At 54.4% G+C, this 24,021-nt stretch overlaps 2 protein-coding genes across 2 annotated transcripts; one reads left to right on the forward strand and one right to left on the reverse strand.

Annotated features, from left to right (window-relative positions):
• Positions 1 to 1,887: 1,887 nt before the first annotated feature.
• LOC147414102 (uncharacterized) lies at positions 1,888 to 4,300 on the reverse strand. The gene is made up of 3 exons (XM_086475530.1): positions 4,249 to 4,300; positions 3,981 to 4,180; positions 1,888 to 2,105 (listed from the first exon to the last, which is right to left on the reverse strand). The coding sequence occupies exons 1-3, from the start codon at positions 4,298 to 4,300 to the stop codon at positions 1,977 to 1,979; spliced, it is 381 nt and encodes a 126-aa protein (XP_086331656.1). The 3' UTR covers positions 1,888 to 1,976.
• Positions 4,301 to 4,349: 49 nt separating this feature from the next.
• ANAPC2 (anaphase promoting complex subunit 2) lies at positions 4,350 to 15,607 on the forward strand. Its single transcript, XM_086475529.1, has 13 exons — positions 4,350 to 4,448; positions 5,253 to 5,875; positions 6,414 to 6,546; positions 8,770 to 8,944; positions 9,091 to 9,210; positions 9,729 to 9,846; positions 9,928 to 10,109; positions 10,260 to 10,401; positions 11,123 to 11,198; positions 11,787 to 11,990; positions 13,688 to 13,817; positions 14,120 to 14,355; positions 15,123 to 15,607. Exons 1-13 carry the CDS (start codon positions 4,365 to 4,367, stop codon positions 15,333 to 15,335), a joined length of 2,436 nt encoding a protein of 811 aa, XP_086331655.1. The 5' UTR covers positions 4,350 to 4,364; the 3' UTR covers positions 15,336 to 15,607.
• Positions 15,608 to 24,021: the final 8,414 nt, after the last annotated feature.

Here is a 24,021-nt window from a genome sequence, read left to right on the forward strand (position 1 = left end):
ATCTGTCCATACCCACCTCTGGCATCCAGTCTCTAGTAACTGCTGGTTGTGCTTCAGTTTGCCAGTTCCTCCTGTTGCTTTGTTCCAGCATTTGACAGGGCCCGACCCAAGATTTATCTGTCTTGGCTGGTGGGGAGGCTTCCTTCTAGCCAGGCTTGCTCTGCCCCTCTAATGCAAAGCACGGGAGGGCAGTTTCACTCCTTTCTTCTGCAGACCTTGAACAAGGAATATGTTTTGTTTTTGTTTTTTTTCCTAGGATTTTTATAGTTCTACTGTAATTGTTTAATGCAGCCAATATGCAAAGGAATCTGCTAGACTCTTCCATTTGTTTTCTACTACTGTAAACTCAGGGTCAAAATTGCACTCTGGAAAAGACAGAACACTGCTGCTAATGTGATTTGTACTTCTGGGATTAAAAGAGATGCAGTTGGAATAGATACGGCCTCCTTGGGCTTTATGAAACGAGTGGTACCCCAGTGTGTGGCTCTGTCCAAAGGAACAGGCTGGTATCTTTGATTACACTTGATGCGTTTATTGGTTTGTCTATTATATATAGATGATGAGTGTCTACTTCAGGTGACACTGGTCTATGAACTGAAAATGCTCTGCATACCTTGCACTTGTTTTTGTGTATACTGTAGCAGCAGGAGGAAGGTTGTTCTGCTGACAAATATGGTCAGGACTAAATGTTAGGACGTACCTATTGTTCTCTTCTGCCCTGGGTGCCTAAATATTTCTGGAAAGGTAGTGCAAAAAAATGAGATACTCAGCAGTTTGTTAGATGTTGGCTGGAGGGGCCACAAAGGAACACTTTGTACCTCCTTGCGCTTCTAAGGCTTGTCCTTTTCAAGCTAACTCGGGATCTGCTCCCTGCGTCGCCTCCCAGGAGCAGTACATGGCTGGCCTGTGACAAGACACCAGTACTGCGGAAACAGCAGTGAATCCCGTGTGCTAAGGCTTCTCCCATTCATTAAATACTTCAGGACAAGATGCTGAGACTGTGGTAGAATGAGGGAAAATGCAGGACAGCTGGTGACTGCTAGATTTAAGGGATGAGTAAGTTACCAGATACGCAGAGTTAAACACTGAGCAGCACCCACAGCCAGGAGCTGTGCACACAGCCAAAGGAGATCAGGAACTGTGTTTGAAGAAGAGGTTATGCACAGCTTTTCTAGCAGGAAAGGTCCCAGTGAGCACCTTGCACTGTGGAAAAGCTCAGGCCAGTTAAGGCAGCCCTATCTCTAGATTTGCAACTTAACAGAACTGCAGGTGGTAAAGTGAAAGCTGCTTGCAGTTGGGTAGGGATGAGGTGTCTGAACTAGTCCTGACTTCGTTCTGCTATGGATCAGTGACAAATGCTAAAGCCAACAATATCCTGCAGCTTGTTCCACTGACTTCAGCCAGTCGAAATGCTGCTCTGGTACTCTGCGTGCTCTTCTCGGTGAATTAGCTCTGTGCCTACAACTTCCCCGGTTAGGAGAGGCTCAGTGAAGGCGTGGGAGTGCAAAGCGTGCTTCTCAAGAGGAGCACGTTGTGCCCTGGTGTGCTGCTGACTTCTCTACTCCTTCTTCCAGTTTGCCTGCTCCACCTTATAGCTGTGATTTGCACCTCGCCAAGTGCTGCCTTCGCACTTCCCAGCTTTGTCCTCTAAGCCCTGTCTGGACCAGATGAACTTAGCTTGCTCTCGGCAGAGCGAGGTGAATGCTCGTTTGAGGGCAGAAGCAGTAGCTGATAAGTCACCTCCTGGGATATGCTTCAGTATCACTGTGCTCAAAATAAAGGGTATTTTTTTGTAGATGCCTACCCTGATCTCTAGCTTTTGAGGATTAACTTAGGTAGATCTCTAACTAATACCAAAGTGCATCTGAAAGGAAAAATGACTTCTGCAAAACAAAGACTTTTATTAAACATGTCATCCTTGTACCAGAACAGCAGCTGTCCCAGACCAACAGGACTTTCCAGGTTGAAGAACAAGTTTAGGAATGCTTTTGTCCATGTCCTTGTTTTTCTTTTTCTTTTGAAGTGCTTTGTGGCTCACTGGCTTTACCAGCATTCCCAGCTTCTCCCTTTAGGACATCTAGCAATGTCTGAGAACTCTCCAGTATCTGGGAAAGAAAGAAAGAAATAAAAATAGCTTATTTTTACATAAACTATCTTTTTCTCTTATGAGTTCCTTTTGAATTCAGCTGATCTACTTTGCAGCAAGAGGGATTCTCCAGCCCTCACCGTGTCTAATTCTCGGCAAGGTTATTGTCCTATCTCACTGCGGAAACAACTGTGGAGGAATTTCTCTGGCTCGTGCCCATATTCTGAGTACAAAACACCTTAAGAAATTTATCTCTTCAGACAGAGAACTTCCTGAAGCAGGTGGTAGGGTGAACTTTTTATTTTTCTTTTTAAGGGCGATGTTGATACCTGGGCTTTTTAGATCAGTGTTGCATTGTGCTCAGCTGACCCAGTTTCAAGTGTCTTCCACTGTTCAAACTGCACACTTTAGGTTTCTTGCTTCGAGGCTAACTCAACTCCATAATGACCTCAAGTGAGACTAAATCTTCCCTTTTATTAATTTTCTCCTTTTTTAGCTTGTATTGTATGCAATCAAACATTCCCACTTATTATGCCCTGGGAAGCAAGACTACAGCAGGTTTAGGAGATCCTGCTGCCTGTCTATCTCACCATTTTCAACACAGTGAACAATTGTAACAAGATGTAGGGTTTTAGTCCCAAAGATCATTTACGTTCCTCTGAACCTGTGGAAATCACGAAGTGGTCAGAGAAGAGACGAAGGTAAGTGCCCCGCAGGACGAGGCATCCGTTGAACATGTTGGTGGGATCTTGCCGCCATCTCCGTGGAAGAAGGTGGGGTCGTGTGACTCCCAGGGGCTGTGGGAAGGCAAGGAGTGCGATTACAGACAAGAGATGTACATCCACAGGAAAGGAACTTTGTTACTGGTTTGAGTTTGCAGGACCTCTGCATTGCTTCTCCTGCCCACCTCTACTTTTTACCTACTGTGAGTGTCTTTTAATTTCAATAAACACAAATTAATTTGTAGGCTGGGGGGTTGCGACTGGCATCTCAGGTAAGGTTTCCTTTAAAAGGTGCTGTTTGTTTGTGTAGCTTTACAACACAGTTTTTAAGCTGTTAAATTTTTAAGCGAGTTCCCCTGCTTCATCCCAACCATCAGGTCTCGAAGTTGCCTGACAAAACAGCTCCAGCCTTATCTGAAAAATAATTGTCAGGGGAAAGTACTGACTTGGGGAGATGAAGAGGATCTGACACAGAGTAGTTCATCACATTCAATAAACAAATGGGAAGAGGAGACTTTAGGCAGCAGCTAATAGAGGAAGGGGTGCTTTTGAACCAAAGAGCTCCTTGTTACCAATAGAAGGAAGATCATCACTTAGCTGGCAGGGAGCAGGAAAGACCCTTTTATTTTTTAAAAAAGCTGATAGGTGTGTAATTAAAAAGTGAATCCAGCTGTTATCCCATATGCAGGACCACGCAGTCCCTGCCTGGCAGAGCTTACAGACACGGGAAAGATGCAAGGGTAGAGGCATCCCAGGAACTGAAATAACGGTAACAGCCCTTGCACCGTTTGCCTCCTTCCCCCCTCCCCATCCTTTACTGGTCCAACACTTCTACTCTTTCAAGGATGATATTCCATTCGAGGTGGAAGAAATGGCACTAAAACCTGGACAAAAGGAGTGTCTAGCAGGCCCACAGCTCTGTCACCACAGTTTGTTGTCACCTGCACGAATTCACGGACTTCTGGGCCACCGTCCCGGCTCTGGATTCCTCCTTCCCTCCCCCGAGGGTTTGTGAGATGCTCCTTCAGGGCTCCGTCCAAGGACCGCTCTGATGTATGTTGGCAACCCGCTTTCCCCAAGCTCGAACAGCCCCCCCGCTCCTCCCCAGCCCCGACCTCCCCGTCAAGGCCTGTGCCGGGAGCTCCGTCCCGCCCGGCGCCCGGCGGGGGTACCTTGCCGTAGGCCGCCTCGGTCTCGGCGATGGTCCTGTCGAGCTCGCTGCGGGCGACCAGGTGCCGCGCCAGGCTCTCGCTGGTGCGGGCCAGCCGCTGGGTCAGCGCCCCGATGCGGCCCTGCAGCCGGCTCCGCTCCGCCTCCTCCTCCCGGATCCGCCCGCTCAGCTCCTCCCGCCGGGCGCGCAGCTCCGCCAGCCCTGCGCGGCACCGACCCGTCAGCCCCGGCCCTGGCCCGGCCCCCGCCGCCGGCCCCGGCCCCGCTCACCCTCCCGTAGCTCCGCGTTGTAGCCCCGCAGCGCGGCCCCCGGCCCGCTCATCGCCCCGGCCCGGCCCTGCCCCACGGCCCCGCCGCGCTCCGCCTCTTCCTGCGGCGCGGCCCGCATGGAGCCGCCGGCGGGCGCGGGGCTCTCGGCCGCCTGGCACACGCTGAGCACCGCCCTGGTGCCGCCCGCCGCCCTGGGGCTGGTGAGCGGGGGCGGCCGGGCGGGAGGCGGGGGGAAGGGGGGCGCTGCGGCGACCCCGGGCGCGCGGGGGGACGCGCCGCTCCCCGCTCGCCTCAGCCGGCCGCTCTCCGGGGCCTGTCGCGACCGGCCGCTCCCGTAGGCCCGGGGCGGGCCCCGACTGCCCGCTGCGCCACCCCCGGGGTGCCTGAGGTGGCCCCGGCCTCGTCGCCCGGCCTGGCCGGTCTCCTTCCCCCCTGGGGCCGGTTTTGGGTGCTGCCGCGGGGCGGGTGGGAGCTGGTTGGGGGAGAAGCGGCTGGAGCTGCCGGCTGGGGAAGAGGGGAAGGGGGGATCTGGCGCTGCGGCGGGTTGTGTTTGCTCGGGGGGCTGTCAGGGAAGGGCCGGGGGGGTCCAGCCGTCCCCCTGTCCCCCATCACACCGGCCAGGAACGTCCGTGCTGCCGCGCTGCTCCCTGCTTGCTCCCCGAGGTCGGCCGAGGAAGGTTTTGCCCCACGCTGGGCTTTTCGGGGACCCGAGGGTGGCTTGTGTGCGGCCCGCCCCTGTGCCCTGCGGCAGCCGCCCACGGGGACAGCACTGGACAGTGGACGGTGTTTGGGTGTTGGGTCTGGGAGGTGGGCACTTGGCTTCCAGCAGCGGGCTCAGACCCCAGCAGGGCTCCACGGAGGAGCAGCATCCAGCTGGTGCGGTCTGATGGCAGGGTCCATGTGCATTTGGTCCCTGCCCTTTGAGACGAGCGGTCTCTTCTGCCACAGATCCTACCAGAGACCTCTTTATGCGTGCCTGACTTGGTATCCCCTCTGCTTTTCAGGCAGCACCGAGGTCTGACGCTGTGGGGCCGCTGAAGGATGCCGACCTACGGGCAGCCCTGGACGTGCTGCGGTGTTATGACTTGCACTCGATTGTGGAGGAGTGGTTCATCGAGGTGCTGCAGACGGACCTTCAGGCGAATATAGCTCCTGAATTCTGGAACTGCATCGGCCAGTATGAAAACACTGCTGAGGAGCCCCAGTGCTCCTCGCTCCTTCTGGACGCGTTTTGTCTTCTCAAGTCGCGCCTGGACCCCTACCTGAACAGCCTGGAACTTCTGGAGAGGTGGACCAGGGCAGGCTTGCTCCTGGGGACAGGCGCTCAGATGCTGCAGGAGAAGGTCTACACCATGTTCAAAGCTATCCTTTTCTTCTCCACTACCAAATCTTTCCAGGAAATGATCCAGCAGTTCTACAGCCGCACTTTCAGGATATACATGCGACAGTGGAAGAAAGGAGAAGATGGAACGAACGAGTGCGAGAGCAGCATGAGTGAGACGGAGCAGGAGAGTGATACGGAGGAGGGCGGAGGAGAGAGCCCGCTGTGCGCGGGCTGCAGCAGCAAGAGAGAGGAGTGCTGGTGCCCCAAAGCCATGGAGCAGTTTCAGCAGCTCAATGACATTCTGTACGTAGGTCACGGGGTGGTGGCTGTCACTCAGAACACTCCCGGATGGGGAGCAGCGGCAGGTTTTCCTGATTTCTGAAAACAGGAGGAGTCATGTGTGAGGTCAGGCTGTGTCATGGCACGGGGTAGAGCTTGACACAGGTTTTCTGCAGCTGGTTGCCAACCGGTGGTTGAACAAGCAGATCGAAAGATCTTTAGATCTCTAAAGAGCAGTTCTTTAGACAGGAAGGTCCTCTCCCTGGATATGGGAATATCTTCCTCTTGCTCTAAGGCCTTCTGTCCACAAAGAAGCAAACTTCTAAACAAAAAAGGTTTTGATGGCTAGAAAGTAACGTTTCTAAGGAAGACGGGATAGCGATAGTGTCGTGTGTTATATATGTAGCACATCTGTGCGGGCTGTCAGCATTTAAACTAAGAGCTAGGCCTGCCTGTGCGGAGCACACGGGGAGGAAGGTGCCCTCAGGCAGACAGATTTGCTTTATTTCCTTGTACCTTTGCTTCCATACGTGCTGAATTGGGTCGCTGTCTGTGTCTGTAGCCGCCGGCTGAATTTGCTGGAGAGAGTAAGCGCTGATGCTGTCACGACCATCTTGCACAGGATGATAGAGGAGAGGATGGAGCAGAGGTGCAGGGGGGAATACGAGCACTCCTTCCTGAACGAGTTCCAGGAGGTAAGGCAGGCGTGCGGGCAGCGAGGGCCCTTCCCTTGGGGATGTGCAGCCGCTCCTGGTTTAGCAGCTCGGGCTAAAGCAGATTGCACCTGCAAACACCTGGTCCGGGGCTGTGACTCCCACCGTCGCTGGCAGAAGAGGTGGTTAAAACTCCCCATTTGGATGTACGTTAGAGGGGCGGGTTTGCTCTGACCTGTGCATTGTGTTTCCCCTGGCGATGTCCGTAGTAATGAGGGAATTTCTGTGGTTCTGTTGTACAAACTACAGGAACACGAAGTGCCACCTAGCCTGCAGAGAACCCTCCCTCTGCGTAGGTGGGCTCGTAGTTTGAATTTGTCTGGCTGTTTTCTTTCTTCTTTCCATTTTTTCAGCATCCCTTTCAAATGTGAAGCGGTATGGGAGGGGATACTCTGGTATTGATCTCGCCAGGGGGCCACATACAGAGTTAAAATCCTTCCTTGCACCTACCCACTTGCTTTCCTGCTACCGTAGACCGAGTTTGTGTTGGGCTGTTTGCCCAGTGTGACCTTAAAATAAAATTCTTCCCCAGGTTATGGCTCTTCCAGGATACAGTCCTGGCTCTGCAGGCTTGCCCCGCACTCTTTGTTCCTTGGTGCATGACCTCGCCTCTGCCCGTGGGGAAGAACAAAGCGGGAAGTCGGGTTGCCATGCAAACCATCCTGCGCTCTGTGGTTGCCTTTGTTTCCTTGCTGTTGGCCGTGTTTGTCGTCCGCAAACATCGGCCGTTATTTTGTATTTACTCCCCTTTAGTTGCCGTGCAACTCTTCCTTTATTGGACCGAGTGTGAAATGCTTTTGGATGACCTGGAGACTGTTTAAGGACATTTTAAGGGCACCAGAGGAAATGCAGCTGCGTTCCACTTGTCAGATGTGGCAGAAGGTCTCCGTGCTCCCAGCTCCTCAGCAAGGCCAGTGTGTTTGGCCACAGAATATTGGAGCGTGTCAGAATTAGGAAAAGATAGTTTTAAGAAAAAAAGCACAACCCTGGCAAGCTAGAGGTAGAAGAGAAGTCTGAGAAACAGCTTGCTAAAAGTGCAAGTGCTGCCAGCAACCCCCCCTTTTTGGGCACATCGGCAGCAGTCCGGAGCGGCAGTTGCTAATCAGGCCACAGCAGGAGCACTCGGGGAAGATAAACTCACGGGGAAGAGTGGGTTGGCTCGATAATAATTGTATTCCTTAAAATCGAGTTGCTTTGCGTCAGTGATAGTCCTTTCCTTTTGTTCTTTAGGAGAATTCCTTATCAGCTTTTCCACAGTTTTTCCCAGATCGATGCCCAGGTGTTCTGTAGTTCTCAGGTTTGTCCTGCCTTGTAATTAGCAGAACTTGTGCATTCCTTCAGTGTTTCCTGAGTGGAGTAGATAATTAAAAATTAACATGATCAAACCAGCATTTTTGTTTCAGGCTGTCCAAATCCAGTTAGCAGAAAAGATTAGTATTTGAGCAATAGTAGCTAGTAAATACTATCCCAGGAAGTGCTGTGTATTTGCCACCTTAAAGGTAAAAGTAAAATTACAAAAAACCCCAACACATTTCTTTTGAATGTCTGGATATTGTAGTTGAGTATATTTGAAATTTGACAATCACACGTTTCTCTGTAGAAAACTAAATCTCGAATACAAAAAAATGAACCTTCTGGTGCTCTCTGTTCAGGTTTTTATTTCATTATTCAGTGCCTAGGCTGGTATTGGAGGTCTTGGTTCCAAGTGCCCGTGTTTGGTTGGTCAGAGTATGTCTGCGAGTCCTTGGGATGGCTTGCTCGCTCTTCATGGGTTTCAAGAATCATAGAAATTTTGGGCCAGGGATGATGTGATGGGCCATTTGATCGTATTCTCATAAAGCGAATAGTTCTGCAAGTATAGAATGGAATTCTGCAAGAATAGAACAGCCTGCGAGTTTTTGAATATACCCTGTCCCTTCTGGAGCCTGTGCACTGACCTCAGTCGCCCCTTGTCTTCTCGCACATGCCTGCAGAGTCTATAGCCCGTATCGTCAGTTAAAGGTCATGGTCTTTCAGCGAGGCTTTCCCCGGCTATAACCCAGGCCAGGGTGCGTTTGGGGAGCAGCCGGGGGTAGCGCTGGCCTCGCCGAGCTGCTCGCTTCTGCTTGCTGTGGCAGCTGCCCGGTGATGGGATAAGCATGGGACGCGGGTGTGCGTCCGGCCGTGGTGCTCACCGTCTCTGGTACTCTCCCTCTCCTTGTGCAGTGGATTGAGAAGGTGATCGGCTGGCTCAGCAGGGTGTTTCTGCACGACGGGCCCTTGGCACGCTCCTCTCCAGAAGCCAGCAGCACCCTGAAGCGCTGGCGGTGCCACGTCCAAAGGTTCTTCTACCGCATCTACGCCAGCATGCGCATTGAAGAGCTGTTCAGCATCATTCGAGGTAGATGTGACCAGTCAGTCTGCGTTCAGTCTTGGAGTTGGACTGGATGAGTGGTAGATCTGTCTTCATCTCCCGATGTGCCTCGCTGTCTCCTCTTGCCTTCCCAGGGAGCATGGCAATGTTTCTAATCACTGCTTGGTTTTTAGATTTCCCGGAGTCGAAGCCTGCTGTGGAGGACCTCAAGTTCTGCCTGGAAAGGACTAATCAGAGGCAGCAGCTGCTCAGCTCCCTGAAAAGTGCTCTGGAAATGCGACTTCTGCATCCTGGTGGGTTTTACAGCCCCGTGTATGTCATATCGCTGTAAGGAGACTGGGTGTGAGTGGGGATCTACTGGGAGCCATCGTCTGATTTCGTGTTTGATGAGTAAGAGGTAACTAGGCTGTGCTCATCACGTGCTCTCCGTGTTCGAGTGGGCAGGGGCAGCAGTAGCTGATTATATCCCAGCCCTTTCTTGCCTTGGTGTTGCAGGATGGTGAGTTTTTGAGCTAGAAGTTCAGTTTTGGTCTAGGTGGGTAAAGGCGTCTTTGCTGTGTGTGGTCTGAGGCCCTAACGCACAGTCGGGGCTCGGCTGGTTTACAGTAGGCTCTGAGCCTGCGTTCGCAGTTGGAACTGGTTTCTCGGACATGCGGATCCGATCTCTCCCTTTGGCTTGGGCAGCAGGGCCACAAGCCCTTTGCCTCTGACTCCATAGATCGAACAGGTGGCTTGGAGCATCCAAGCTCCTTGCATCCAAGCCATTGGTCTGTGCTCCGGGACTCTGACTCCCTCTGTCCCTGCCTTGTAGGAGTCAACACCTCCGACATCATCACTCTGTATATCTCGGCCATCAAGGCCTTGCGGGAGCTTGACCCCTCTATGGTTATCCTGGAGGTCGCCTGTGAGCCCATCAGGAAGTATCTGAGGTAAGAGGCTTGCAGGGCAGTCTGACACATCCCCTTTCCCTCCCCTTCCATTCACTTGCTGTTTCTCTTGCCTGTTGGCAGGACTCGGGAAGACACAGTGCGGCAGATTGTGGCTGGTCTCACAGGGGATGCTGAGGGCTCTGGTGATCTTGCAAATGAGCTCTCCAAAGCTGATCCGGTGACCCTGGAGAACGGCCAGGAGAGTGATGATGACATCTCAGAACCGGGGGACTGGGTTCCTGACCCGGTTGATGCAGATCCAGGTTAGATGCCAGGACCAGAAGTCCTGGCAGCCCGCGGTTTTCCCTGGTGGGCTGTAGTCTTGAGCAGCTCATCTGCTAGTCCTCTACAGCTGAGCTGGGCTGGGGCAGGTCTCTGTTAATCTCACGCTGTCGTCTGCTGGATTTCACTAGGAAAATCAAGTTCCAAGCGTCGGTCCTCGGACATCATCAGCCTGCTGGTGAGCATCTACGGCAGCAAGGACCTGTTTATCAACGAATATCGCACGCTTCTGGCTGACCGGCTGCTGCATCAGTTCAACTACAGTGCTGAGAGGTGAGGCCCCAGTGCCCACCCGAGGGCTTTCCACAGTAAAGTCACCTGATAAAGGTGTGCTTCAGGCCCTGTCCTATGGACAGCTGTTTCTGGAGCCAGAAATATCTTTGGCCATTTTCTCTGCAGCTTTGGGTTTCCATCTAGAATTTCATGTGCTCACCACTTCTCGGGCTGCTTCCTACTCAGTCCTGCCCTTGGCTTGTACTAATAGGGCAGCATGTAGGAAATTGGAGGCTCCGACACCCTCTGAGCTCCATCCCACATGTGCTGGTGGCCCTCACAACCTGCACAGGCTGCAGAAAGTGTCAAAGTCAGTAAAAGGGATGAAGCATCAGGAAACCTCCGTTGCAACCCAAGTGTGTCTCTTGGTTCAACAGCTGCAGTGCTTTTCCTTTCTGTGGAAGGCAGCTGATGCAAGCCACGTCTGGGACGGGCAGTCTTGGGCGAGTGGCTTGCCGGGTGCTGAGGCTGCGCTGTGTTGTCGAGGGAGTGCCTGGGTGCCGTGCTGTAGCTGCTGGCCTACAGAGGAAGCGTCTGTTCCTCACTCAGATGCTAGGAGGCATCCTGTTCAGATGAAGTGCCTTGCCAGGCTTCCTAGGAAGAGCACCCTTGTGCCAGGGACGGTGGTTTCTAGCTGTGTTGCAAGGGGTGGAGGCCAAGCCAGGCTTATCTGTCTGAGGGTCTCGTGTCTGATCTGATGATCTGTTGTTTCTCTTATCAGGGAAATCCGCAACGTGGAGCTGCTGAAGTTGCGGTTTGGCGAAGCTCAGATGCACTATTGTGAAGTCATGTTAAAAGTAACTTTTTTTCCTTTTTTTTAAAATTCAAGTCCTGGGTGTTTGCACTCATTGGGGAAGGGGAGGGACTTGAGGAATGACCCAAAAAGGGTCTTCTAGGAAAGTAGGGTTCCCAAAATCCCAGTGAGGGGGTTGATTTGTGACAGACAGGAGTGCATTTAAAATCATGTCTGGTTTTTAAGCCCTGTGGGTCAGGTTATCAAGTCTGAGGGATGGTTTCTCTGGTGCTGTTGTCTCTCCTGCCTTTCCTACAGTACAGTATTCTGGTGTTGAAGACCTGAGCTCTTCCAGCTCCTCTAGAGTTGGGACTCTGGAGCTTAATTTATTTGGAGCACTGTGGGAAGAACACAGGTCTGGAGGGGCTCCAGTATAGGCTAGTGTTGAGTTGTGGGGAAGTTGAAGAAGGGCTTACAAATGTTTCTGAGTATGTAGCAGACTTTCTAGAAGACACACATGATCATGTCCTTTCCTTGTCCCCATCATCGTTTGGAGACAATGCTAGTCACCTCGTTTAAGCTCCTCCTTTACTAAGGGTTAGCATCGGCTTGGAAGAGAAGGAGCTGCCTTAACTTCCTCTGCCTTTTCCAGGACATGGCTGACTCGCGCCGCATTAATGCCAACATTCGGGATGAGGAAGAGAAGCTCCCAGAGGAGGAGAGGCCGCTGTTCAGCCTCGTTGCCGTTATCCTGTCGAGTGAGTTCTGGCCACCGCTGAAAGAGGAGAAGCTGGAGCTTCCAGAGCAGGTCAAGGAAGCCATGGAAGCCTATTCCAAGAAGTATGAGAAATTAAAGGTGAGGCAACCTTAACCCTCCTTAAAAAGGTGTATGCTGTCCAGACTTGGTTATATAGCATGGCTTTTGCAAAGTCCGCTTTAATGTCCCTTAAATTTTGGTTGCTAGTACACCCGCGCTGTTACGGTGGAATCCCAAAGTCCTTCAGCTTTGAATTGGGGTTAGAAGCTGCGGTAGCTTAGCTATTGCCAAAAGAAGGGTTTCTCTGTTTATGGGGTGCCTGGGTCGTTGTAGCAATGGCAGTTAGGGAACAGAGTTTTCTAAAGCATGGCAGTGTTCGTTAGTTCAATGGGTACTGAGGTGGAAGTTCTTGGGCATCTGCAGTCTGGTCTAAGGTGGTTGGCCTAAGTTCTGTAGTAGTGAGGGTGACATCCTGTCCCTGTTGGGCCGCTCTTCTTCGGTACTCTGGCGCTCTCCTTCCCTGTTTGTCGTCTTGAAAGGAAGCTCTTTTAACGTGGTCTCATTTTAAGATTCACTGTTAGTCTGGAATTGGGTGAATGTTGCTTCCTCTTCTGTCTGTGGTCTCTCCTGGGTTGGGTCATTCGTTTCTGGAGAGCCTCTGAACTCCATGTTAGACAGTTTGGGTGCAAGCATTTTTGGTCAGTTTGGCTGTGGCTCAGCAAAGACTAAATCCATGCCTTTGTAAACAGCTTGGAAAGGTGGAAGAGAGGCCTACAGAGCAAATGTAAGCAACCATGCAGTATGCTTCTGTTCTGCAGGTGCATGACCATGGCAGTTAGTCAGATAGAGAAGCTGAGGTGCATCTCGCTCTGCACACACAGAGTGGGTTGGAAGCAGGAGCATGTGTCTGGAAGTCAAGGAGAGATCTAGGTCACTTCCAGAGCTGTGGTCTTGGCTTTCTCATCTTGCAGCTTCTTATCTGGTGGAGTGCAGAGCACCCGTCTGGAGCATGGACGATTTGGATCTGGCTGGCACGCCAGTGTAGTGTCTGTGCACACACGCAGGTGGTTCTTCGCAGCCAACGTGAACACAGTTTGGTGTCTCGTGCAGATGTTCCTCTTTGCCTGTCCACTTGTGCTCTGACTCCACTTCAGGCTTGGTTTTCTATATCCTTTCTTGACCTTGCCATACGCCAGGCGATACATGCCAGGAGGCTGGGAAGCTCTACTCTAGATCTTCTCCTGCTGTAGCTCCGTGCCAGGTGTGGATGCCTGATTGCTGTGCCTGCAGCAAACCAGTTGGGAGAGGATGCAGGAGGGGATGCAAGGAGGGGGCAACCTCTTAAGCATCCTCAGCCTCCAAATCAAGCAACGCTCTTTTCACATCAGTATCAGAAGAGATTGCTTCTCTTCTGAGGAAATCCAGCCCCAGATGAGGATTTTTATTCCGGTAGGAGTTTGTCCTGACTGGGCCAGTTGGTCTTCCAGTGTTTCCTCACCCTGTGCTTACTCTACCAGAGCGCGGAGTGACTGGCTTTCAGGCAGGAGAGGGGCGTTGGTCTTGGGCAAGGGCTGAACAACAACTTGTACTGAGGAGGATGTTTCCCATGAGGGGGTAGGGGACGGTTGGGTGGTGGCAGTGCTGGGCAACTCATGAGGAGGGGAGCAGCTTTTGTATCTGGCAGAGGTGTACGGAGTGCAGCTGGCCCTGGTGATAGAGGGGCATTTGCAATAACGCAGCACTTAGTGGTTCCTGTTAGAAGATCTTCTGTGAGTGACTGTTTCTCCCTTTTCCAGGCCATGAGAACCCTGAACTGGAAGTACCACCTGGGCCTGGTGAGCTTGGACGTGGAGCTGGCAGATCGCACCCTCTCCCTGTCCGTCTCTCCTGTGCATGCCGCCATCATTCTGCACTTCCAGACCAAGAGTGAGTGCTGTGGCAGCGACTCAGCGTTGCCTCCCGTGTCTGGGTGCTTCCGTGGGTGGGTGCGAAGGCCGTGTTACTTGAGTGGTTGAAGGCTCTGCAACCTCTGGCAGCTGGGCTCAGCCAGGTCTCCAGCTCTCCTAGGAGACAGCGCCCAGCAGGGCCACAGCTCAGCACCCAGTCTGCTTTCAGGCAGCTGCTGGCTCCTGGCCGTGGCTCTCCAGCCTTCCCCATGCTCTTACTAAGTCCTGGCGTGCTGGGCCCTGGGCAGGTGTCCTCTTCTCTGACATCCGTGGTCTCTGCAGGTACGTGGACACTGACAGAGCTGAGTGAAGTGCTCAAGGTGCCCGTGACATCGCTGAAGCGGAAGATGACGCTGTGGCTGCAGCAGGGCGTGCTGCGTGAAGAGCCCCAAGGCACCTTCACCGTGATTGAGGAGGAGCAGAAGGACCAGGTGGAGAAGGTTGTTCTGATAGACAGCGATGAGGAGGGGGACTCTGCCATGGCGTCGCAGGCTGACCAGAAAGAGGAAGAGCTGCAGGTACCTGTCCATGTGTTTTGGATGCTTGGGAAGCCAGCAGGATGATGCAAAATTCCCGTGCTTTTGGTTTCGGGGAATCTGATTAAGGTGATGGATTCAATTTGCACTTTGGGTTTGGATTTTCCTCTGCAAGTGGCCAAGTCCAGCCTGAGGGCTTTTTGAAGTGGGTATCTCTTGATGAATGCTCTCTGGTGCAGGTAGGTGCTGGATCACAGCCTTCCCTCCAGAACAACACCTGGCTGCTGAGCCAGGCAACCATTTGGGCGTCTCTAAACCTGTTTATTTCAGTTTAAAAAAAGTCCGAGGCATGATTTCGTATTTGAAAATAGGCATAACTTACTTGGATTCACCCAAGCAGCGCTTTGTGGCACTTAAACTGCCAAAAAAGGCTTACCCAGCACTAACAGCTGGACCTTTACTTTCTCTGTGTCATGGTTCCTGGACACTTCCAGTGCTTTTCCTACCCGTGTGTCACGTTGTGTGCGTTTGTGCCACGGTGCAACACGGAGGTGCCATACCGGTGTTTATCCACCAAGGGTCATGCACGTACTGCATGTCAAGTCCCGCTTTCTAGCTGCATATCCCAACACCTGATGCTCTTCGCGGATGTTTCCCGTTTAAAGACCACGTGCTCGTGGCCGAGGGCAGAACTTGCTGCCAGCCACAGCCCTGCTCTGCTTTTGGCATATGGGATGCTAAAGCACCCGTTTTGTTCATGATATGGATGTCGGTGTGGTTTACTGCTGTTTGCCTGTCCCCCTCTGCAGCTCTTCTGGACGTACATCCAGGCTATGCTGACCAACCTCGAGAGCCTGTCCTTGGAGAGGATTCACAGCATGCTCAAGATGTTTGTGATGACCGGCCCAGTGGTTACAGAAATCGATATACAAGAGCTGCAGGGTTTCCTCCAGAAAAAGGTCCGGGACCAGCAACTCATCTACTCCGGAGGTGTCTATCGCCTGCCCAAGAACTGCAACTAGACCACGAGCATCCCTCTGCGTCACTCAGTGCCTGCACTCGGCGCCTGGGTGCCGCCCAGCTCTCTGCGTCCTGCTGGGTAGTTTCTCTGGGGGGTTGCTGTGCCCCCTTCCCCAAAAGGGTGTCCTTTTCCACAAGGAGACAGCTCAGTGGCAGCCTGGGCTGTGCGCCCCACGACTTCTGGGACTGGGCCTGCTCCCCACATTGCTTTTCCTCCCATACGTGAGTGTCTGGGCCCACATCACCGGTGAATAAAACCCAGCAGTCTCCTTTGGCCGATGGTACCAACTCTGTTCTTTCTTCTCAGCAGAGCACTCTTGGCATCAGCCTTCCCACGCTGAAAGGGCAGGCAGGAAACTCCCTAGTCTGCTGGGCACTGTCTCCCTTGCTTTGGGTCTCCATCTGTAGCCCCGGGAGGTATTGGGAGGGGGCCCGTTGGCTCCAGTTGCTGTCTGGGTGTCTGGGTGGCTTTAGCCTGTGATGAGCAAGACCCTACACAAAAGCAAGTGCTCATGCTGTCTGCTTTGGTTTATGTGGGAGGAAGACTCCAGGGTCTGCTTACCCTTGTTTGGGACTCTTAAATTGTGTGGGATAATTTTACTGTGGGATAAAGAATGGTTTAGATGGATGAGACGTAGCAGTTCTTCAGGGCAAGCTGTTCAGTCCTGGAGGATAAGTGGATTGTCTGGGCGCTGGTGGGCTTGTTTTACTATGACACAAATACATGTCTCCCTTCAACACCATGGGTGCTGCCCTCGAGGGTGCGTCGTCCTGGTGTGCTTCAGAGTTATTGGCACCACTGAGATCAGCGAGGCAGGGGGTTGGGATAATCCCTGAGCTCCGCCGGTTAAACATCATGCCCCCAACCATGTCAAGCAATGGGTTTCAGAATTGCAGTCTGTCTCCTCTTAATAGCTTTCAGGCTTCCTCAGTCCTGCTTTCTGGGTGGGTTTTGCTCATCAGGAGGAATATGCTGGGGAAATCTGGCTTTTACTAAAAATTTGCTTTCTGCGAAGCAAAGAATGAGTTTCCACAGTGCCAGGAGTCTTTCCCCTCCTCTGCTGAATCTGCTGTCCCAGCCTGTGGGCGCTGCGGCAGCTGGAACTGAGATACCAAAGGGCCGCACTTAGAGCACCGCAGCCACCCTGGCTGTGCATCCAGGTGCACGAGAGACTTGTGGAACACAGAAAACAGCCTGTATTTAACATTTAACCTTGTTTTTCAGTGCGTAAAGGCCTAGCAGTCCCACACTGGGCATCCTTCGTGCAGCTGCAGGCAGTGGAGTACAGCGCTTATCTCCACCTTGTGCATTTACGTTTTTTCCTCTGTGGGTGACAGCACGTGTTCTTTCCCTGCAGCACTTTACTCCTGGTGGTGGTGTGGCACTAGCAGCTGGTTGGTGTGTTCTGTTGTGAAGTTTAGAATGTTCCTCGTGATGTAGGAGCTCTGGTAGTATCTCAATAAACCCCAGTGTGTGAGTGTGTAGGATATTACTGCAGGTAAAGCCAAGGAAGATGCACAGCAGCTGATCCCAAATCACAGCAGGCCAGGGAGGGAGGTCCATGCCCGAACGCGTGAGGAGCCCCACCAGACCCTGCTAGGACACCCAGTTGGATCTGCTGTCATATGAGGCTGGGTGGGGTGGCCAGGACACGGCACTGGCCTCGTCATTGCTGTGCCCAGCGTGGGATGTGGCTGGGGACATCCCTGGGAGCCACACCTGGGACCCACGTGTTGAGGACACAAGGCCCAAAATCTTGTGGAACAGCGGCTTGTTTAACCCCAGGCAGAGGTCTCTGCTGCCTGCTGGGTGCTCCTGCAGCAGGTCCTGGTGGGTTTTCACTTGCACAAAATGCCTCCTGGGGACTTCACCTTCCCTCAGAGGCTGCTCGGCTCCTCGTGCCCTTGCTCAGCTCTTGCTTCGACCCACCACTGAATGAGCCAAAGCAGCCCACACGTGCCTGGGCTCCATCCAAACCCCACACACCCCGGGAGGGCGAGAGGGAGCCAGATGTGGGCAGGCTGTGCAGACATCCCCAGAGGGTACCTCTTTCCTGTGGGTGCTGCAGTTGCAGAGCCCCAGGGCTGTGTTTCGCAGCTGCCCTTGCTGTATTTTATTTTGGTTTGCTTTATTTTTTTTCAGGAGAGAAAACTGTTGGAGCCTACGGAAGCACCTGGAAAGGTCGTCAGCCCCGGGGCAGCAGGGTCAGTGTCTGCCGGCCGCGGGAGCTGGAGCTGCCCGGGGTGTGCCACGGCACGTCCTGCTCCACGCCTGGTGGCTGACCATCCGCCGTCTGGGCACGCTGCGGCTGCGACGGGGCGGGGAAACGGCTTTTTTGTTGATCTTTTGAGATCAAAGAAACCGCCAGCTTTGCAGCAGGGCTGCTGGCAGCCAGGGCTGTCCCCGGCCACCGATGGAGCCCAGGCCGGCTGCTGGGGCGAGGACCGTGGCTGTGAGTGACTCCAGGGCCCTGGCGGGTTCTGCGTTGCTTATAGATGCAAAAACATTATTTATGTATGTACGGGTGGGTGCAGGTGGATATATTCCTCCTGTGGTGCTTCCTCACCCCCCAAGGCAGGGTGCTGCGAGGTGGCGAGCGGGCCCCCAGCCGTGCCCTGTCCCCGGCAGCGCTCCCAGCCTCCCCGTGCCGTGGCCGGGGGCGCATCCAGCCCTCCCCGCCCTGCCCAAAGCGGTGCTGTGCAGCTCGGGGTGGGGAAGGGCACGGGATGAGCATCTTTCCTGCCCTGACATTTCCCGACTGCCCCGATGCTGCCCCGTGGGATGGACCTGTGGGGTGTGATGAGTTTGTCTGTCCTGAGCCAGAGGGTGAGCATCGCTGCCGCTGAGGGGACCCAGAGTCTCTTCGCTGCTGGTGGGAGGTCCCAGTGGAGCTGTAGGGTGGTCGTTTCAAAGTGTGACAGTAGGAAAAACGCTGGTTTAATGAGCGCTTCAGCTTTTATGGAATGTAAAAGTCTTAAAATTAATTGAAACAAGCTGAAAATGCAATTTTTCAGCCTGAACAGAGGAAGTTGGTTAAAAAAAAAAAGGGATTTGGGCTCTTCCCTGTGCTGTTTGCTGTGCAGCCACCTTGCTTCAGGCCAGAGCTGCATCTGCTGGCCAAGGCGAAGCCCAGTCCCAGGTCGCTCGCCTTTGCAAATTGCTTCCACTTTCAGAGGAAAGAAAGAAAAAAAATATTTATGGCTCGAAAATGCACATAAAATCCCATTTCTTTACTCCGTAGAAGCTTGGAAATAGCTTTGGTTCCTCCGGGGAGTTTTACAGACGCCCTCGTTGCACAACGTAAACCCTTTCTGTGAGCGCTCGTTTACGTGGGAGGGTGTTACGATGGTTTTCTCTGATCAGCCCTTGTGAGCTGAGTCGATATTTATGGCATCGGGGGGACGCTGGCAGCAGGATGCTGCGTAGGCGACTGTCCCACCCGCTGCAGGACGAGCAGCTGTGGCGCTTGCTGCTCTCCCTCTTTTCCAAATTATTTCCCAAATTTTCCATTTTTTCCTTTAATTTTCCACTTTTTTTCCCAATGTAAAAAGGAGTGTGACAAAGTCTCCCAGGCGCAGCAACATCCCATCGCCACCCCAGTGCTGAGCCCTGCTGGCACCTTGTGGTGCGACCGTGACCTTCCCGGCAGTCCTGCGCCGCCGCCAAGGCCGGCACGTGAGGGGGTGAAGCTGCTAAACCCATTTTTGTTTGGTTTTGCCTTTTAAAAATTGTTTTGGCGAGGTGGGGATGGAGCCCAGCTGGAGGAGAAGGAAGCAACAGATTCAAATCGGGGTTTAGGAGCGGTCATCTGGACCAGCACTCCTTGAATGGCTTTAAAAAAGAAGAAATTAGATAAAAATCCTCGCTTTCCTTCAAAAAAAGCAGTCGCCCTCATTTACCTTGGTCTATTTATAAACTGTTTAGAAGGGCCACGATAACCCAAGCAGGATGCGGCGTCCCTACAGGGGACATTCCCCAGCCCATGGATAAACTGTTTGGGTTATTCAGGACGTGTTAAAGCTGAGCTGCTCACGAAGGCTGGAAATTTTTGCTAAGAGTGAGATTGGGAAGAGCACGGAGTCCTCTGCGTGCTGCCCGGGGAGTCGCTGAGCTGCTGCTGGGCTTACACCCAGCTTGCTGCTGTTTGTGCTCCTTGCTGGTGCGCCGGGTTTAGGATGCAGGAGGGCTGTCAGCGGTGGAAGTGAGGGGCTGGAGCAGCAGCAGAAATTCAGGGCAGATCAATGCGATGTGGGTGATATAAAAGGAAAAAAAAAAACCCACCCAACAGCCCAAGCTGTTGCTAACGTGGCCGTAGAGTTGGGGGGCGGGTGGTAGCTCTGCGAAAGGACATCTTGACGCTCGGATAAAGGACCGCTGGGTCTGGGAGCGACCCGGAGTGGGCAGGAGCGCGGCTGCCTTCGCCCCACCGCAGCCAAGGGGCCGGATCCTGCACGTGACGCCTGCCAAGGGCTGCAGCCCCCACCCCGTCTGCTTGGGTGGCCGCCCACCGTGGGAAGGATTATTTTATTAGATATTTTATTCTTCCCTTTTCTGGGGCCATGGGAGGGGCCAGCTCCGAGGTCGGGGCCCGCGGGGCTGCTCGGGGGTTTCTGTCTCCCCACCCCGGCACCATTTCTCCTTCTCCACTTGCAGGCTCTTTCTGTTTCAGGGCCGCCTGCCTGCTCCCTGCCTGCTCCCTGCCTGCTCCCTGCCTGCTCCAGGCTTTGCATCCATGGGGTGCATTTGTGACCTCAGTATCCATCTTCCTGGCAGCTCCAAGCCTGTGACTTTTTCAGCCTTTAGCTTCTTTTTGACAGATTTGCCCCTTTGTTTGCAGAGTTTCTCTGGGTAAGGCTGGCGCTGCAGGTATGGGACCCCCCCTCCCGGTGCTGACAGGGTTCACCCTGGACCTGCTCTGGGCACCCCAGAGAGACCTTTTGGTCCCAGGGGTTCACTTGCCTGGGCACCCCAGAGGGACCTTTTGATCCCAGGGGTTCACTTGCCTTATTCTGGCTGCCTGGGGGAGCGACGGGCCGGGGCGTTCGCACGTGTCTGGGATGCAGCTGCTCCTTATCAGCCCTGGAGGTGTTTCAGCTAAAAAGGCGACGTGCCAAAAAAACAGAGGAAAAATCTAAACCTGTTGTACAAGTCAGTGCCCAGCAGCAAGGGGCCGTGCAGCCGCCCTGACCTCCAGCGATCCTGTCTGGTGGGTACCAAAATCGGGGGCTGCCCATCACCTGTGAGTACCCAAACCAGTGGGTGCTGGTCAGTGACTGGCACCAAAATCTCGACTCAGAGGTCACCATCTCCCTCTCCCTGGGGCTTTCTTGCCCCCCGTGCCCCGGGGTGCCCCGTGGTGGGGCAGAGCCACAGGAGAGGCCGTGTTTGCACAGGATTTGCATTCGTGGCTCTGCAGGAAGGGCCGTGGCACCAGCGGCCGCTCCTCACCGCTCCCGGCCCAGCCGCCATTTCCTCCCCGCGTGGGGCCTGACCGTGGGGGGGTTCCCAGCTTCGGCACTGGCAGGGACACAGGGGACAGGGCTTGTGGCCCCGAGGTGAGTGGGGGGACTGGAGTTGGGAGGAGAGAGGGCTGGCCCCAATGCACACCCCTCCTGCCTCTGCACTAGACCCCCACGCGTGTGTGCAGCCCCCACCCCATCCCCCTGCCCCATTGCATGCTTGCAGCCCCCCCGTGCAATGCCCCAATGCCCCCCCCCCCCAGCTGTGTGGTCCCCCTGCACACACGTGCCCCCCCCCCCCCCCACTGCCCCCTTGCAGCCCGCAACCTGTTGCATTGCCCCCCACATACAGTGCCCCCCAACTGCATTGCCCCAGTGCCCACGTGTTGGGGTTTGCTAACAGCCCTCGGGTGGTGGCTGGGAGCTTCTTGCTCCTCTAGTTGCTTCTTTTAGGGTTTTTTGGGGGGATATTACTTTTTTTTATTTATGATTTTCAACCGTGCTGCTTGGGGCAAGCTCTTCCTTTGCAAAAACCCAAATTCGCCAGAAATACGTGTCTTTTCATGGTTGCTCCTGAAATGTCTGCCTGAGTTCCTCTGGAGGGGGCCTCCAGCTCAGGGTCAGCCCTGCCGGGCTGCCAGACCCGACAGCAGCTCCCAGCCGCTCCATGCCGGTGGCTGTCCTCCAGCTGAGCTCCTCGTGACACAGAAATCCCCACATTTGCAAGGATTTGTTAGGCAAATCTCCCCCAACCACAGCAGAGGCACGTCCAGCTGCCCTGCACAGGGTCAGGGGGATTCCATGGAGAAGCCGGGACGTTCGTGTGCATCGCAGCCAGGGTGGGATCTGCGCTGTGATGCTCCAGAACACCCTAAATTGTTTGGGGTTTATTTCCCCTAGTTTTGGTCCTGGACAGCTGCTGTCACAGGGAGTGGGTTCCAGTTGGGGGTTTATCAAAAAAAACCAGCAGCTTGAAAGACCAGCAAGAGGTTGCTTTGGGGCTGCTCTGGCTTTGCCAAATGGGCTTGTTTTTCAGGGAAAAGTCTTGGCCAGGTTGTGCAAACGCAGGTGAGATGCAGGGGGGCGGGTTGGGGTGGGTTCGCCAGGGCTAAATGCAAGTTGAGCTGCAGGTAGAAGTGAGGAGGAGCCGCTGTGATGAGCCTTTGCACACCGGGTATGGAAAACTCCTGCTGCTTCCTTCTCTCTTAATGCAGCTGATGGAAGAAGCAGTTCTTCCCCAGGGAGTTTTCGGGCAGTGAGGGCTCAGGGTGCCTATACCATCTCTTCCAGAGGTCAGTGCAGCCTGGCCTGGCCATCCTCGTGTCCCTCTGCCGTGGGGCTGGGGGCTGCGAAGGGGCCAAAAGCCTCAGTGGGGTCGGGGTGGCTGGGGCCAGCGGAGCAGGAGCTGCTGCGGCGCAGGAGCCTGCCCCGGGATGGACAGATCAACTACTCTGGACTTGCTATTTTCTTTCAGACTCACTATTATTTTATGGCCTCACTATTTTTTCACAGATTCACTCTATTTTCTGCTCTCCCTGTTTTCCCTGCTGGCAAGAAACCTCATCCCCAAGCTGCACCGGCACTGGGTCAGCCCCGATAGCCTCTCTTCACAGCACCACGGTTTGACCTTTACCAGTGACAGGCTCTGGGCTAATTACACCCCAGAGGGTGGGGATGTTTTGCCTAAACTCAGGGTTTTCGAGGCTGCGCGGGTGATGAGCTCATCCTGCTGCCCCGTCCCTGTCCCGCCGCAGCCGCCCAGGATTCGTGTTTCTTTGCACGATGCCGCTGTGACGGCAGCCGCTGAGGAGGGTTTTGAGCAAGAAGGGGGAGAGAAAACCAGCCGGCAGCGGCCGTCCCATGGCACGGGGAGAAGGAAGTGCCGCCACGGGCCACTCCTCCTCGCCATTTCCTTTCCACTGTTGGGTTTTTATACAGATGAGAGGGGGGGCAGAGCAGCAGCCGGCCCATCCGAGGCCGGAGGCTGGGCCCGACGGCCGAAGAGAAGCGCCGGCAGCCAGCCCCGAGGAAGACGCTGTGGGTAACTGCGCTTGGTTCGGCTCCCCCGTCCTGCTCCCCACCCCGCAGGGGGTCACTAGGACACCCCTTGGCCTCGGCCACTTCGAGCTCCATCCCTGCCATCACCTCCTGCTCATCCCCGGTGGCCCCTCTCCACCAACAGCTGCCCCAGTTTTGCAGGGACTCTCCTCTTCCCGCTGTTTTCAGTTGCTCTGGGCTCTTCCCCTCTGCTTGCTGCCCTTTACACCGGTCTCGGTCTTTGGCACTTGGCAAAATATTTGGGCTGGGAAGGGGGGGGGCAGCGGGACTTGGTGGCTTTTGGGGTGGCGCGGGTGGGTTTTGCATTGTGCTGGTTGTCGCCCTTGTGCTGTGTTTTCGGGGAGTGCGAACATGTGCATGCCCTGAGCTCGAGCTGCAAAGCAAACCGTGTTTCTCAGCTTGTTTCCAAGTGGTGCCCTTGGGGAGCTGCAACTCTGGGTGCTGGGGCTGTGCTGGCCTCTGCCGGCATCCAGGATTTCCACTCCCGGCCACCGATGCCCTTCGATCCTTGGCCCCCACTGCGAGGCGCCGTCTTGCTCTATTTTCCCCCTGGAAATGCTCAGTTTTGGACAGAGGGGGTTGGCTTTGATCAGCCTTTGGGATTTTCCAGCTTTTCGCTTTTCCCAGCAGCTTTGCTAAAGGAAAGAGCCCCAGTTTGGGGTGCAGGTCCCTCCTCTCTGATGCTGTCCTCAGGATTCAGCACCTGGCACTATAACTGGAGACACGTTTCTCCCGCTGGCGTCGGGCCAGCGTTTCCCGCAAACCGGGCACTTCCCACCCGCCAACACCGTCTGCCCGGAGGCTGCCCCCGTCCTGCTCCCCTCCCAGCCTAGCTGCCTCCGGCTGCCCGCGTAGGCTCATCTGTCGTGGAAACCTTGTTTTGGCAGGAGCAGGATGACACACGTATGCAAATGTTCGGGGAAGAGCTAAAGGAGGAAAGCTGGAGGTTTCTTAGAGTGTTTCCAAGAGCTAAGTGCAAGTTGTCCCATGGTGCGGCCGGACTCGGTGCGGAGCAGTGACTAGCAGTGTTTACACGAGCACTTGTGAAGCTGCAGCCTGAATTGCCAGGTTCTTTTTCCTATTGTTTTCACCAAAGAGCTAATTGAGCTGCCGAAAGCGCATCTCTGCAGGCTGGCAGCACCGGGGCTGGCACAGCCGTCTGCCGTGTCC

This window comes from Leptosomus discolor, chromosome 19 (assembly GCF_034619465.1).
Source record: "Leptosomus discolor isolate bLepDis1 chromosome 19, bLepDis1.hap2, whole genome shotgun sequence".
In the NCBI taxonomy this organism is placed as follows: domain Eukaryota; kingdom Metazoa; phylum Chordata; class Aves; order Leptosomiformes; family Leptosomidae; genus Leptosomus; species Leptosomus discolor.